The following is a 15420-nucleotide window of genomic DNA, read 5'->3' on the forward strand; positions in this document are numbered from 1 at the left end:
CATCTCATGTCAATCTCCAGTCTACTTCATTTTGTCCAATTCATCCAAACTTAAAGGTCGTTCTTGCTCTTTCTCTGTCCACATCTGGAAGACAGGAGACTTTTGGTCCCTCCCATGTCACTTTAGGGCTATGGAAGATTTAGAATCATGTCAGTTTAGCATGTCCAAGTGTGAACTCTTGGTTTTATCTCAACTCTGCTTTTTCTGATTCTTCCACTTCTCAGTAAATGACATCACCATCAACCCAGCTGGTCAGGGAGAGATCTAAAATCCTTTCCTACATACCCAAGTCTTCTTCCATACCTCATCTCTGTATTTCTTGGTCCTCAGTCACTGCCTTGACCTGAGCCTCTGTCACCTCTCCATTCCATCGCAGGAGCTTGCTTACTGTGTCTCTTTCCTCACCTTGATTTTTCTTCAACCTATTTTCCACACAGCATTGAAAGTGATGTTAGTTGGCCAATGGCTTTCTGTAGCACTGAGGATAAAATCTAAGTTCTGTGCTATGGTCTTCATAGTCCACATGGATCTGTCCTCTGATGCTTCTCCAAAATTACCTTGGTCTGCCCCATCACATCATGCCCCAACCCACTAGGCTCTGGCCAGTTTATTTTTCTTTCAGTTATTTTATCACATCAAGAATACTCATGCCTCCATTTTGTACAGACTATTTTCTTTTCTTTTCTTTCTTTTTTTTTTTTTTTTTTTTTTTTTTGGTCCTTTTAGGGCTGCACCCATGGCATATAAAAGTTCCCAGGCTAGGGGTCAAATCAGAGCTCAAGTTGCCAGCTTACATCACAGCCACAGCAATGTGGGATCAGAGCCACATCTGCAACCTATACCACAGCTCACAGCAGTGACAGATCCTTAACCCATTGAGCAAAGCCGGGAATCAAATCCACGTCCTCATGAATACTAGTCGGGTTCGTTACCACTGAGACACAACGGGAACTCTTGCACAGATCATTTTCTTTGCTTAAAATTCTTTTCCCTCTTTTACCCACCTGCCTGATTTTTTTTTTTCCTTTTTAGGGCCAAACTCATGGCACATGGAGTTTCTCAGGCTAGGGGTCGAATGGGAGCTACAGCTGCCGGCCTACACCACTGCCACAGCAACGTGGGATATGAGCCGCATCTTCCACCTGCACCACAGCCCATACAATGCCAGATCCCTAACCCATTGAGCAAGGCCAGGGATTGAACCTGCAACCTCATGGTTCCTAGTCAGATTCTTTTCCGTGGCACCATGACAGGAACCCTTGCCTGGTTTTTAATACCTTTACCATAACTTCCCCATAAAAGGCTCCTTCACGTCCTCTCTATCCAGATGGATTCCCCTTTGCCTGTCTCCTTTACCCTCTCTCATTCCAGCCTGTTTGAAATACACAGTGATTCCATTTTTCTCATCCCTATACTGCTAGAACTGTTCTCAATCCTCAGCAATAGAGTAGGCACTCAAAATGATCTGTTGGGTTAGATATCAAATGGGCTGGGGCAGAAAAAATTACAACCAGCACGTTTACTTTCTCCTTGAAAACAGTATTTCAAGGACAAACTCAAGGTATCCTGGAGATTCACCCTGAAAATCTCTGAGCTTCAAATTTTGCTTAATTACACAAACCTTTGGAGCCCTCCTGGAATCTCCTCTCTCCTTAGCTCATTACTATTGGTCCTAAATCATGTCCTGATAATCTTATAATCTAAACATTTTGCAAAACTGGACATTTCTTTTCTCTACTTCCTGGTCAAAATCACCACCGTCTCTAGCCCAAAGATTCATAATCGACTGTTGACCAGTACCTAAACTCTGGTCTTGTTCTCCTCAATTCCACTCTCCAGCCAGCAGCCAGAGTGACTTTTCTAATCCTTTTAAGCCTCCCCCTTCCATTGCTTCGGATATAAAGGCAAAGTCCCATAATATTATTCCTACAGTCCTTTACCATCCGCTTGTCACTTGCCATCCCAGCTCCCTCCCTGGCCCTCTCTCATGTGCAAAAGAACCTCTCCTTGACTTCTTTGAGATTGCTCTCCCCTCCAGGCCTCCCTAGAACATTATTATCTGCCATTTAGGTTTCACTTTCTCTAGCCTGCTCCTACTTTTCCATCAGGACCAATCTAAACATTCCCCCTGAAAAGCCCTTTGCTTGCCAACCTTCTGTGAATTAAACCAATTCCTCCTGCTACAGTTTCTAGACGCATGGAATTTTCCATCAAAATATCCTCATAATTTATAACACTTGTACATTTACTGTCTATTTTTTTCATACCAGACCAAAAAGCACATTTCTGAAAGTTGGGCTTAAGTCTTACTTTTTGTCCCAAATAACTCTGGTACCTGACACAGAGTCTGGTACAAAACAGACCTTCAATAAATCTCTATTTAAATAACCACTTCCAAACCTAGGCATGAAGGAGACTCCTACCTCCAAGGCTCCATAAAGACCCTGTGTGTATGTGTCTACATCTAAGCACATGTGCACATATGTGCGTTCTCACCATAAACAACATGAGATTATTAAAACCACTGGCAATAAATGAAAGTTGAAACTCTCCTTCCACAGCCAGAAACCAGAGAATCCTGGAAGATGCAGATTTCCATTTCCATCTCCTAAAATGAGATGATGGATATTTACCTTCAGATTCTATCTGGAAATTGGGAACCCTCTCTTTTCTCCCCCTACCAGAGGCAGTCCTTGGAGGATAACGTGGAAACTAGAGGAGCACCTATCCTGCCTATTTAGAGGCCCTTATACACACAGTATCCTTGGGTCCTGGGTTTTCCAGAGCAGTCATTATGTCAATGAGAAGATTTCATGATCTCCCTGAGAACACTTGTAGTTCTCGGACCAGGCACCCTAATGGTTGGCTCAGAGAATATGGTTGCTGGTCTTCCACAGAATTACCCTGAGAACGAGGTGCCCACTCTTAGCCACCTGCAGGATTGGGTGTCAGGAGTAATAACACAGCTTCAAAGCTTCAGTCTGTGTTCCCTTCCCTCTGGCCTCCACTGCACCCAGCACCACCCTAGGATGGGGAGAAAGGTGTTCAGTCATTACAAAGGTCTGCACCCTCTTTAAATGATGGCTTCTGGAGCTGCAGGAACCACCTCTTAAATTAAGTGGAGACTATGAGCAGCTTTTGTCAGATCACTCAGGACATAGTGAAGCTCAGTGAATGTTCATAGGATTAATGTGTTCATTTAGGTGAACAGGACCCCCCCAAATCAATAGACATTTAGTAACTTTCCAGAGTCTTAAAGCTTCTTTACCCAATAATTTAATATTCATAAAGAGGACTGAGGCTTGGTTTTACTGTACAGTTGACCCTTGAACAACGTGAGTTTGAACTGCATGAGTTCACTTATACAGGGATTTTCTTCAGTAATTAAGACATGATCCACAGTTGGTTGAATCTATACATGTGGAGGGCCAACCATAAAGTTATACATGGACTTTTGACTTTGTGAAGTGTCAGAACCACTAAACCCTCCATTGTTCCAGGGAAAATTGTATTTCACGGTTGCCTTTCAAAACTATATTAACATAGGAAAAAAAAAACCTGCTATTTTTATTATTTCAACTACATTATCATATTAATTATTCCATAATTCTTTTAAGCTCTGTTCATATGCATGTTATATGCATATGTAAAATATTCTGACAAATAAGCAAAGTGGGGCTTTTTCCACAATGAGTTATTTCGGTTTTTAAAAATTAATATTTATTTCCAAGGAAAAGAGGTCTCCTGCCATATTAATTTGTGAATCAAAAGCATAAATTAGACAGAGTTGGTTAAATGCTAAAAAATTGGAAATGGCAATTACCAATTGTAATTGCAATGGTAGGAAGATAACTTTCTTTCTTTGAGCAACTATCTTTTCTTTACTGGGCACATATCTGTGAATTTAACATACCAAACACTAAAATACCTTAAGGAGAAATATACTACAAAAACAGAAACAGATTTTTAAATACCAAAATCATTTATAGGTTGACTTTTCTGTTACTTTATTTTCTTTGTCTCTGTAAGAAATTTATGGGCTAAGAAGGAGTGATCTACAGGCAGTAATTCTTAAAAAAGAACATGTTATCACTTGAAATGAAAGAACTCACACTTAATGGCCTGGCCATAGCAAGTGGCTCTCCCTTGAAACATGGATTTCATAAGTAAGCCCAGCTTTGAACAAGCCTGTTGTGAATTTTCCAGTTTCAAATAAATATTAGAGATCCAAATACTAAAACATGATTTTTGGCAATGCAAAGTATACCAGTGCAACTGCTTACCAAATCTCATAGTTGATATATTATGCTATTAAATTAGTTCTACATTGTATTTGAAAACTTACTGAATAGAGATGATCTAAGAGAGTACATGAGAAGTAAAATATAACTACAATTGATGCAGTTTTTCTTCAGGTTTGATGATTTCAAAAATGTGTTTAAAAAAACATTTAAGTAATTATAATTATAAAGAGCTAAAGGAAGCAATGATTATACTGAGAGGCACAATTTAGAGAGCCCTGTACATAAATACTTAAATTAGAACACAAGAACTCTAAATTAATGAGTTCAGGGTTTACTTTAAGAAGTTAGAAAAATTTTTAGAGTAAATGCAAAGAGATTAGTTAAGATAATAAAGATGAGAGCAATCATTAACTAAACAGAAAACAAAGATGCAAAAGAGAGTACCAAACCCAAACTTGTTTCTTTTGAAAAGGAAGATGAAATAGAAAAATCTCTGATAAATTTGTTCAAGAAAGAAAAAGAGATAATGCATAAATTAGAGGAAAAATATTAGGAAGGAAAAGTGAGAAATAAATGCAGATCCAGAAAAATTAAAAGCATGTTAGTAGTAATATAATACAAACTAATGAATTATAATAATATGGAAACTTATATGAAATGGGCAGATATACATATTTTATTGCCTAAATGTTCCAAATAATTTTTCCTTTGTTTACCTTGTCTGTTTATTTTCCTTACTGTGTCCATTGCATCTTTGATGAACAGTGTTCTAAATTTCACAGGGCAAAATTTATCAAACATTTATTTCATGGTTAATGCTTTCCCTGTCTTATTTATTTCTGAAGTCACTTTGTGCTTTGGATTAGGAGGGCCAACTGTTATCATTGTTCTATGTTATTTTATACACTTAAGGGACATGAGCATCTGGATTTTGGTATTCTTGGGGGCTTCTCGGTCCAATCCTCCATGGATAGCAAGGGACAACTGTGATAAATATTGAATGAAAATGTGTTATCTAATGAGGATTTTTCAGGGGAAAATTTATCTGTGAACACATGTGAACTACTGTATACAATGATACAAGTGGTATACAATGTTATATATATTGTATACAATGAACCACTGTATACAACGGTACAAGTTGTGTAAAATAGTGTGTGTATATTGTATACAATGAACTTGTACACCAGTGTACATTGTATACAACTGTACATGCCAATCCCAGGACCAATACCTGACCAAGGTGAGTGAGAACTGAGCCAGGCAGGGCTTTGAGAGGTGTTTCTGTAGGACTTCCCAGTGGAATCTTTAAATTGGTGGACGTAATGCAAGATATATCTTAAATTCTAAATAACTGCCACTTTTCTCCTTACAATCTCAGGAGAAAAAGACTTAGCTCCTTTTATAGGGGGTGGAGGTTACACACAGGGGACCAGGGAATGGTTGCTGGAGGGAAGAGCTCTTTCCAGCTGCTCTATTTCTAACCAATGAGGTGGTTCTCAGGAGAAATCCCACTTTATTGCGTTTACCTGTCAATGACTTTTTAATTGTTTCCTTTAGATATCTTAGCAAAATGATACACAATAGTGTTCACAGATGAAAGTGGAAGAGCTTTTTCCCTTCATTGAATCACCCCATTCCTGATAGTGTTGGACTGATTTTCTCACCTTCACTGATTTCTCTGGGGCAGGGATCTCTTTGTGTTCTTTAGGAGTTTCCTGTCTGATACAATGGCCCCTGATTAAGTGATGCTTTTCTGTCTAGAAACATTTCATAAAAATGGTAGTTTGTGAGCTAATACTCTCTTTTTCCTCCTTCTTTCTCTTTTGAATATGGAATCAACTTCCACCCAAAGAAAAATAAATGTTCTGAGGTCAGCTCATAATCCTTTTGATAGGCAGTTATGGTGAATGCCATACAAATTTCCTATAAATTACTGCAAAGAAGTGGGGAAAAAAAACTTTCCCTACATAGATTATATTTCCTATAAGTCAAAGGAGTTGAACCAAAAATAAATAAATAAATAAACAAGACAAAACAAAACAAAACAAAAAAACAGAACATATGATAGCAAGTATTAGAGTACATAGGATGTATGTATCAACCAGGGTACTGAGTTCATGAGCTAATCAACCATTGAGAACTTATTCCTTTATGCAGTCTTCATTCCTAATATCTACATAGGATGAAGCAGAAATGTGTTTTTTAAGTTTTTACTCCTTGCCCTTATGCTCTTCTCCTCTGTATCTGGTAAAGGGTGGAAGCTGGTACTGAGAGCTTAAGTTCATCACCTCCTGCATCAGTTGTCTTTCGGCAGATCCAGCCATGAGAGGCTCTGATGAGAGTTTGGAGGGTGTGAGCAAGGGAGAAACTTCAGTGTTTGCCTCCCTCCCTCTATGCCTTGGGTGGTAAATTTGACAAAACTAAGTCTTTTCACAACTCCAGCTTTCACCACTCAGGCCAGGCAGGGTTCCAGCCACCACTAGGAAAATGCCAGCCCCCAGATCCCAGCAACCCACCTGTTTACTTTGTCCCTGCTGGGATGATGGCAGTTTCCTATTTTGCTCATCCCGGAACTGGTTTGCCCTCCTCTAGTACTTCTCTCTCCTCCATCACCTAAGCAACCACTTCCTTTCACTATATTCCTTCTGTTGGAAACATTTGGAGAGGTTCCCTTTTTTCCTGATCGAATATCAACTAAGAAATCATTTCATTTCATGGTCTTTTAAGAGAATTAGTGAACATGCATTTTACAAATCTGGGGAAGCCTTTTCATTGTTTAGAATAGGATGAGACTCAAACATGGAGAAGCAGGAAAGGGCATGAGCCCTGTCTTTGGGATCTTTCCTGCTTCCTTTTCCTTTACATTTCCTATACGACTGAGTGGAGCAGCCAAGCTTTAATTCAGTGTGCCACATTGGGACTATTTCCTATTTTTTCCAGGAAAAACTAGACACAGGAGCCAGTTTCACCTGGAACCCACATAAATGGCACATACTCACTCTGGGTTGACCAGGAAGAAAACCAGGTCTGAGTGCTCACAATGTTACCCCATCTGAGATGTGTTATCTTGGCTGAATTAAGTGATGGCTATGGATAGCATGGTCCCTCCTATGCACTTAACAAAAATAAGAAGTCTGGAACATTGAAGACATTGGACCATATGCGTGGTCGTTCCCATTGCTCAGTACAGGCTGAAGTGAGCAGGGGACACTTTCAGGCCAAGGAAAGCCACTGTATAGGAGGGAACTATCTGGTCATCAGTGAAATGGCTCAGTCCCTGGTGTGGGCAAAGGAATACGCCAATCACTGTTTTTTTGGAAGACTGACCTAGGGCCTTTAGAGAATAAAGAGAATGAAACATGCCCTTTAAAACTGTAAAAATGAGAAGCAACATCATTTGAAGAAAGATACCAACTTGACAAACCTCAAGGATAAGACTGTCCTTATCCCACTGGTATATTTCTGTTCCAAGGAGCCTTTCTCTTCTTTGGGTCTTACTCTATCATCACAAAACATATATCTTATGCCTTCCTATGGGGCTTACAGTTATGATATTTTTTCTTTTTTTTTTCCTCAAATCTTTGGGATCAATTTCCTCATCAGCTGGGATCACTAGAATGATAGGAAATTTTATTAAATTATGTACATGTATATATATACATATATATGTATATTCTTTTTCATATTTTCCAGTATAGTTTATTACAAGATATTGGAAACAGTTTCCTGTGCTATACAGAACATTTTTGTTGGTTACCTATTTTATCTATAGCAGTTTGTATCTGCTAATCCCAAACTCCTAATATATCTCTTTCCCACCCTTTTCTTTTTCATAACCTTAAGTTTGTTTCCTGTGTCTGTGAGTCTGTTCCTGTTTTGTAAATAAGTTCATTTGTGTCATTTTTTTAGATTCCACATATAAATGATACTATGTGATATTTGTCTTTCTCTGTTTGACTTAGTATGATAATGTCTAGGTCCATCCATGTTGCTGCAAATGACATGATTTTTTTTCTTTTGGCTGAGTAATATTCCATTGTATATATATATATATCACATCTTCTTTATCCATTCATCTGTCAGTGGGCACTTAGGTTGTTTCCATGTCTTGGCTATTGTAAATAGTGGCGCTATAGACATTGGGGTGCATGTATCTTTTTGAATTATGAGTTTTCTCAGGATGCATGCCCAGGGGTGTAATTGCTGGATCATGCAGTAACTCTATTTTTAGTTTTTTAAGTAACCTCCATACTGTTTTTCACAGCGGCTGCAAAGGTCGGAGGTTTTTATTTTATTTTTTATTTTATTTTTTGGTCTATTTGTCTTTTAGGGCCACATATGGAGGTTACCAGGCTAGGGGTCCTGTCAGATCTGAAGCTGCCGGCCAATGCCACAGCCACAGCAACGCAGGATCCGAGCCACATCTGCAACCTACACCACAGCTCATGCCAAAGCCAGATCCCTAACCCACTGAGCGAGGCCAGGGATTGAACCTGTGTCCTCATGGATGCTAGTCAGGTTCACTAGCTGCTAAGCCACGATGGGAACTCCAAGGTCAGAGATTTTAAAACAGCAGAATCGAGGCCTGCAATCTAGACCCACAAGCTACAATATGAAAATTAACTCCAAGGATTTTCATCCATTTATATACTCAATGAAATTAATCCTACAAGTGTTTTTTAAAAGCAATATTAGTCAATTAGCATTTTTATGCATTGTCATTTATTACTTCCTCAGTCTTCAGCATCTAAGGAATGTTTCAAAAGTGTTTCAACATCTGTAGCAGAGATACTGCTGGTGCTCTGCCCGTATGGCTTCACCTGTGCCATTTCCGTGGACATCAGCCTGACACCCAACTCCCAGAACCTGCTTTTCTGTGCCTGTGGATTTTTTCCTTGACATTGGAACCTGCTTTTCACACCCCTGGGCAGAACAGTCAGGAAATTCATGGCCCCTAGGCACAGCCTTCAAGCAATAGGTGTCTATCACTGGTGGCATTTATCTGAGAAAAGGTACGGACAGTCCTCAGTAGGAAAAGAACTAGTTGCCTGTGGAGGTTCTTTGCTTGGTAACACACCCTCTACCGTTTGCCTTCGCTGCCCTGTATCACGGCATCACTCCCTTCTCAGCTTTCTCTTCATCACCCAAACAAAACCTTGTCTCAGGGCATCCAGACAAACCCAAATTATTTCTCAATCCCCTGGGGGAACATTGACCAATCACAGCAAAGTGAATCAGTCTTATGCATATTTTCTAGGGGCGAACTAAGTGAATAGATGCTGCTTCTGATACAATTGCAGTGATGAATGGAGAAAATAACCATTCCAGCAACACTTCACCTTTCTGTGCTCCATTTGCTCACATTTCCAGCACATCTGGCTTATCTAGTCAGGGTACCTTTGGGCACAACCACATAAAAAAGCCCTACACTGAAAATCCAGGTGTAAGAGCACCCAGAAACTAAGGCCAGGGGATCCCACCACTGTCACTGCAATCGACCATGCTCACTTACTGATCAGCATTGCATCTTCATTTATTAGTTTGCCATTTAAGATGCCGGTGAATTACTAAAAGATCATATCCTTTCCGAACCATGATGATGATGCTATTTCTGTTTCTCTGACTATAGATAACTAACATTAAAATTAGATGCAAATTAGTGCCAATTTAGCTTACTTCTCAGAATCTCAAACAGTGAACTGTGAAATGGTTGTGATAAAAGTGTATTTATTCTTTCTGACTCATGGCATGTTTTGGGGGGTAAATATGTTATCTTTCCAAATACAGTTTTGCAGCTCATTTTAATAGACTTTACACGAAGTGTACTGGCTTCCAAAAAAATAGGAGTGTGTGTGGATCGAGACCGTACTTCCAATGTCAGCCTCTAAGCCTTTCCATTACCTGTCATCTCCTCCACATCACAAGCCATTACAGAATAGCCTAAAGAGTAGTTATTACCTGCAGTGGTTGGGATTAGCAGATACACAGTACTATGTATGAAATACATAAGCAGGAGTTCCCGTTGTGGCTCAGTGGTTAACGAATCCGACTAGGAACCATGAGGTTGTGGGTTTGATCCCTGGCCTCACTCAGTGGGTTGAGGATCTGGCGTTGCTGTGAGCTGTGGTGTAGGTTGCAGACACGGCTCAGATCCTGCATTGCTACGCCTCTGGCGTAGGCCAGCGGCTACAGCTCTGATTAGAGCCCTAACCTGGGAACCTCCATATGCCATGGGTGTGGCCCTAGAAAAGACATAAAATAAAATAAAGAAAATAAAATAAAGAAATACATATGCAACAAGCACCTGCTGTACAGCACAGGGAACTCCACTCAATCCTTTGTAATAACCTATATGGAGAAAGAATGTGAAAAGGAACAGATATATATATATATGTGTGTACAACTGATTCACTTCGCTGCACACCTGAAACTAGCACAACTTTGTAAATAAATATACGCCAAAAAAAAAAAAAAAACACTTTTTAAGTGAAAAAAAAGTGGAGTTATTTCCTGTGAGAGCCACTCTCCTTTTGAGCTCAGATGGTGAGTTCAGTTTAGGCAAATGAAAAGAACCAAAATGTTAGCTTATCGAGATAAACAATCTATTTCTATTGTTTTTTTTTTTTTTTTTTTGTCAAAATGTAAGCAAAGTCTGGATTAAGAAAGCATTATTTGGTGGGAAAAAACTCGTAATGGTAAATTGATGTTTTCATTGCTTTTGGGGGTCCTCATTGGTAAAGTCAGAAAACAGATCATTTCTACAGACAAATGCTGTGCACTTTGAAAACAAGTGCCATCACACAGTTTATGAAATATCAAAGTCAAAAAGAACATTGTCCTGAGAGGGAAATAAAGACTAGCAGGGGACTTGAAAGGGAGTTAGCCACTTGCTGCCCTCTGTTAGTGTCTACATATAAAGGAAGCAGGAGCAAAAAGCCTGGGGTGAAACAAGAAAACAAGCATGTTATAATAACAAGGTGAAGAGGCAGAGATTCTGCTGTCACAGAGAACCTCACATTGCTTAACTTCAATTTAAAGGGTTACTTGAATGCATGGCCTTATGGAAATTTAATGATATGTTATGGTTCATCTGAATTTGTCAGTTGGCCCCAAGCTGCGATAATCAACTTTTCAATGTCAGATTCATTTACTCCTCGAAGAATCCTGAAATAGCCGTTCTCTCCCCATGACTTGCCCCAGGAATTGGCAGCAATCTGCAGAAAAACAAAAAATGAGAAAAGCTGAGTATCATACTTGGATATTTTTAAACCCAGCCTTTAAAATAACAGGGGACTCGGAGTTCCCGTTGTGGCTCAGTGGGTTAAGAACCCACTGAGGATGTGGGTTTGATCCCTGGCCTTGCTCAGTGGGTTAAGGATCCAGTGTTGCTGTGAGAGTTGTACTGTAGGTCACAGATGAGACTCCAATCCCGCATTGCTATGGCTGTGGAGTAAGCTGGCAGCTGCAGCTCTGATCTGACCCCTAGCCTGGGAAATTCCATACGTCACAAGAGCAGCCCTAAAAATAAAAATAAAATAAAATAAAATAGAGAGTTCCTGTCATGGCTCAGCGGAAACGAATCTGACTAGTAAACACAAGGACACAGGTTTGATCCCTGGCCCTGTTCAGTGGGCTAAGGATCCAGCATTGCTGTGAGCGGTGGTGTAAGTTGCAGATGCAGCTTGGATCTGGCATTGCTGTGACTGTGGCATAGGCCAGTGTCTACAGCTCCAATTTGACCCATAGTCTGGGAACCTCCATAAGCCTTGGATGTGGCCCTAAAAAAATAAATAAAATAAATAAAATAAAATAAAATTACAGGGTACTCATATGTAGTCTATATATACCTTTGAGTTATTATAGATTGTAATTATTAAGGACCTAAATCTTTTCTAAATAAGGACAAAATAGTTATATTATTCATAAATTACATGCACACACATCTATACTCATGTTCACACTAACCAGAATTGGTGGATCCCACAGAGCACAGTGGTAACATATGCATGGGGGTTTGATCTTCTGCATCAAAAGATGACACAAAAGCTACACTGTAGACTTTTTGCTGTGTGATTGATCCGGCGCCAAGCATGGGAGGATCCAAGATAAACAATATCCTGTGTTCAGAGAGCACATGGTCTCACAAAGGACAAGCACCGTAAGGTGAGTACTAAGGGAGAAATACTTGCAAGATACTACTGAGGTCAGTGGAGGGGCATCTCACTTATCTGAATGGTTCAGGAAAGTTGTCACATAGGAAGTGCCACCTGAGATGCATATTAAAGCCTAAGAGTAAATTAACCAGATAAAAACAGGAGGAGAGGAGAGTCAGGTGAAGGGAAAACATAAATATTAAAGCATAAAGCAGCACGAAACAGTGAAATGAAACAGAACTGTTGTCATTGGATAATAAAGCCGAAGTGGGTCGTCGTGTATGAGGCTAGAAGGAGAGGAAAGGAAATCCAGACTGAGAAAATAATGGTCAAAATGATAAGTTGTTGAGTTGCTTCCAGCAGGAGAGCAAGTGGATGAGTTTATATTTTGATTACATTATTCTATATGAACTGAGATGGATGATTTTAAAAGGAAAAGGAGAAAATGGCAGGAAAGTCAGCAGCTCTTTGCAGGAAACTGCCATTTTGCCCTGTGGCTTTAGCAAAGCTATATTGTAACTAAACTTAAACCAGACACCCCTGTGCTCTCATCATCCTGGCCCAAGCAAACTTCAAATCTTTTGATCGCAAAATGACTTGCCTGTTCTTTCCATAGGTCAAAGAAGTAGAAATGAAAAAAAGAAATTAACAGATCACCAGATCTCTTCCCTAACTTCCCCTTCGGTAATCTCGGAAACAAACTGTGTGAACAAACTCTGTGAACAGGACAGCATCTAAAGAAAGGTCCCAAGGAGTGGACCAGCCTGCAGGCAGTGGGCCACGTCAATGACTCTGACCCTCTATCAGCCAAGTTGACTTCCCTTTTTCCCTCCACAGCTTTCACGGCCGAGCAGAATCTTTAGAGCTGCTTTTGTGGGGACACAAATCCATCTTCTCCACACATTGTTGGCTTTCTGATTAAAGCAACTTTCTTTTCCACCTTTATTTCCAGGCTCTCAGTTCTGTTCCATGAATCTATTTGTCTGTTTTTATGTCAGTACCATACTGTTTTAATTACTATAAAATTATGGTAGAGCTTGAAATCAGGAAATGTAATGCTTTCTGCTTTGTTCTTCCTTCGAAAGATTGCTTTGGCTACATGGGGCCTTTTTTAATTCCCATATACATTTTAGGATTTTTTTTTCCTACTTGTGTAAAAAATGCCATTGGAATCTTGATAGGAATTGCATTGAATCTATCGATATTTTTTGGTAGTATTGAAATTTTAACAATATCAATTCTTCCCATTCACGACCACAGGATACCTTTCCATTTGTTTGTGAATTTTTTGATATCTTTCATCGTGTCTTGCAGTTTTCAGAATGCAGATTGTTCACCTCCTTGGTTAAGTTTATTCCCAAGTATTTTTTTTTAATGCCATTGTATGTAGGATTGTTTTCTTTATTTCTTTTTCAGATAATCTGTTGTTAGTGTGTACAAATGCTACTGATTTTTTTGTATGTTAGTTTTGTGTCCTGTAATTTTACTGAATTAATTTATTTGAGCCAATTTGGGGGTGAAGTCTTTAGGATTTTCTAAACAGGTATAACTTGGAGATATTGCAGGTTCAGTTCCAGACTACTGCAATAAAATAATTATTAAAATAAAGCGAGTCACATGAATTTTTTTTGGTTCCCCACTGCATATAAAATTATGTTTACACTATACTGTAGTCTATTAAGTGTGCAACAGCATTGTCTGAAAAAATATCATACCTTAGTTAAGACTACTTTGCTGCTAAAAAATGCTAACCTTACCTTATTAACTGCTTATTCAGCAAGTTGAAATATTTTTGCTGATAGAGGGTTTAAAATATTGCGATCATTACCAAAAAGTAACACGGAGATACAAAGAGGGAAAATGATGTTGGGAAAATAGTGCTGACAGACTATTCAATCCAAGGTTGCCACAAATCTTCAATTTGTGTAAAAAAAAAAAATTGCAAATTACAGTAAAGCAGAAGTGCAATGAAACATGATATACAAATATATTACATCATGCAATATGCAAGTAGAGACAATGTTTCTGATGGCTTTTGTTTCCTTTTCTTGCCAGATGTCTCTGGAAAGAATTTCCAGGGATACATTAATAAGGGAGTGGTAAGAATGAAAATCTTTGTCTTGTTTCTCATCTTAGAGGAAAAGTTTGCAACCCTTCACCATTAAGTATAATGTTAGTTGTGAGGTTCATTCCTTTATACTTAATTTAAGAGTTTTTATCACGAACAGATTAAAATTTTGCCAAATGCTTTCCCTACATCTATTAAGATTACTATGTGATTTTTCTTTCATTCTATTAATATGAAGTATCACATTGAGGTTTGTGTATATTGAACCATCCTTCCAAAAATCACATGTGACCTGGTGAATGATACTTTAAATGTGCTGCTGAATTCGATTTGCTAATAATAAAATGCTATCTTAATTACTGTAGCTTTATATAAAGTCCTGATATCTGGTAGCACACGTTCTCCAAATTTGAGTTTCTGGTTTTTTTTTTTGTTTGTTTTGTTTTTTTTTCCTTTTCTTTTTATGGCTGCATCTGCAGCTTATAGAAGTTCCTGGGCTCAGGGTCTAATTGGAGCTGCAACTATGGCCTATGCCATAGCCATGGCAACACTGGATCCAAGCCACATCTGTGACATATGTTGCAGCTTGCGGCAACGTCAGATTCTTAACACACTGAGGGAGGCCAGGGATCAAACCTGCATCCTCACAGAGACAATATCAGGTCCTTAACCTGCTAAGCCACAGTGGGAACTTCCTGGAGTTTTTTGTTTGTTTGTTTGTTTTTTAATGTTTTTAATCCACGCTGGTCAAATCTGTGGATGGGGAACCAGCAGGTAGGGAGGGATGACTGTATAGAGACTGACAATGGGATGGTTTTCCAAAGAAGATAAGCCTTTTCTTCTCCTAGACAAAAATGGTGAGGGACTAATTCCCTCAATTTAGTCAAGAACTGAGTAGGGGCAGGGATAGAGAAAAATTCAGATTAAGCTCAGTCTATACCTGGTTTCAAAG

General features: G+C 39.1%; 1 protein-coding gene across 8 annotated transcripts in view; it reads right to left on the minus strand.

Moving 5' to 3' along the window:
- Nucleotides 1-3982: 3982 nt before the first annotated feature.
- TINAG (tubulointerstitial nephritis antigen) overlaps nt 3983-15420 on the minus strand; it is a 98508-nt gene continuing 87070 nt past the window's right edge. For 5 of the 8 annotated variants that reach the window (XM_084966905.1, XM_021098515.2, XM_084966907.1 and 2 more), the window contains one exon: nt 3983-11461. In XM_084966905.1, the coding sequence (XP_084823031.1) occupies nt 11327-11461 (135 nt within the window). In that variant the 3' untranslated portion in view covers nt 3983-11326. The remainder of the gene's footprint in view (nt 11462-15420) is intronic. The other 3 variants (XR_014809178.1, XR_014809176.1, XR_014809177.1) reach the window with 2 other exon arrangements.

This window comes from Sus scrofa, chromosome 7 (assembly GCF_054392235.1).
Source record: "Sus scrofa isolate SSC_HxYL_T2T_F1_AM1 chromosome 7, Sscrofa_HxYL_maternal_Yorkshire_Landrace_v2.0, whole genome shotgun sequence".
Lineage (NCBI taxonomy): Eukaryota > Metazoa > Chordata > Mammalia > Artiodactyla > Suidae > Sus > Sus scrofa.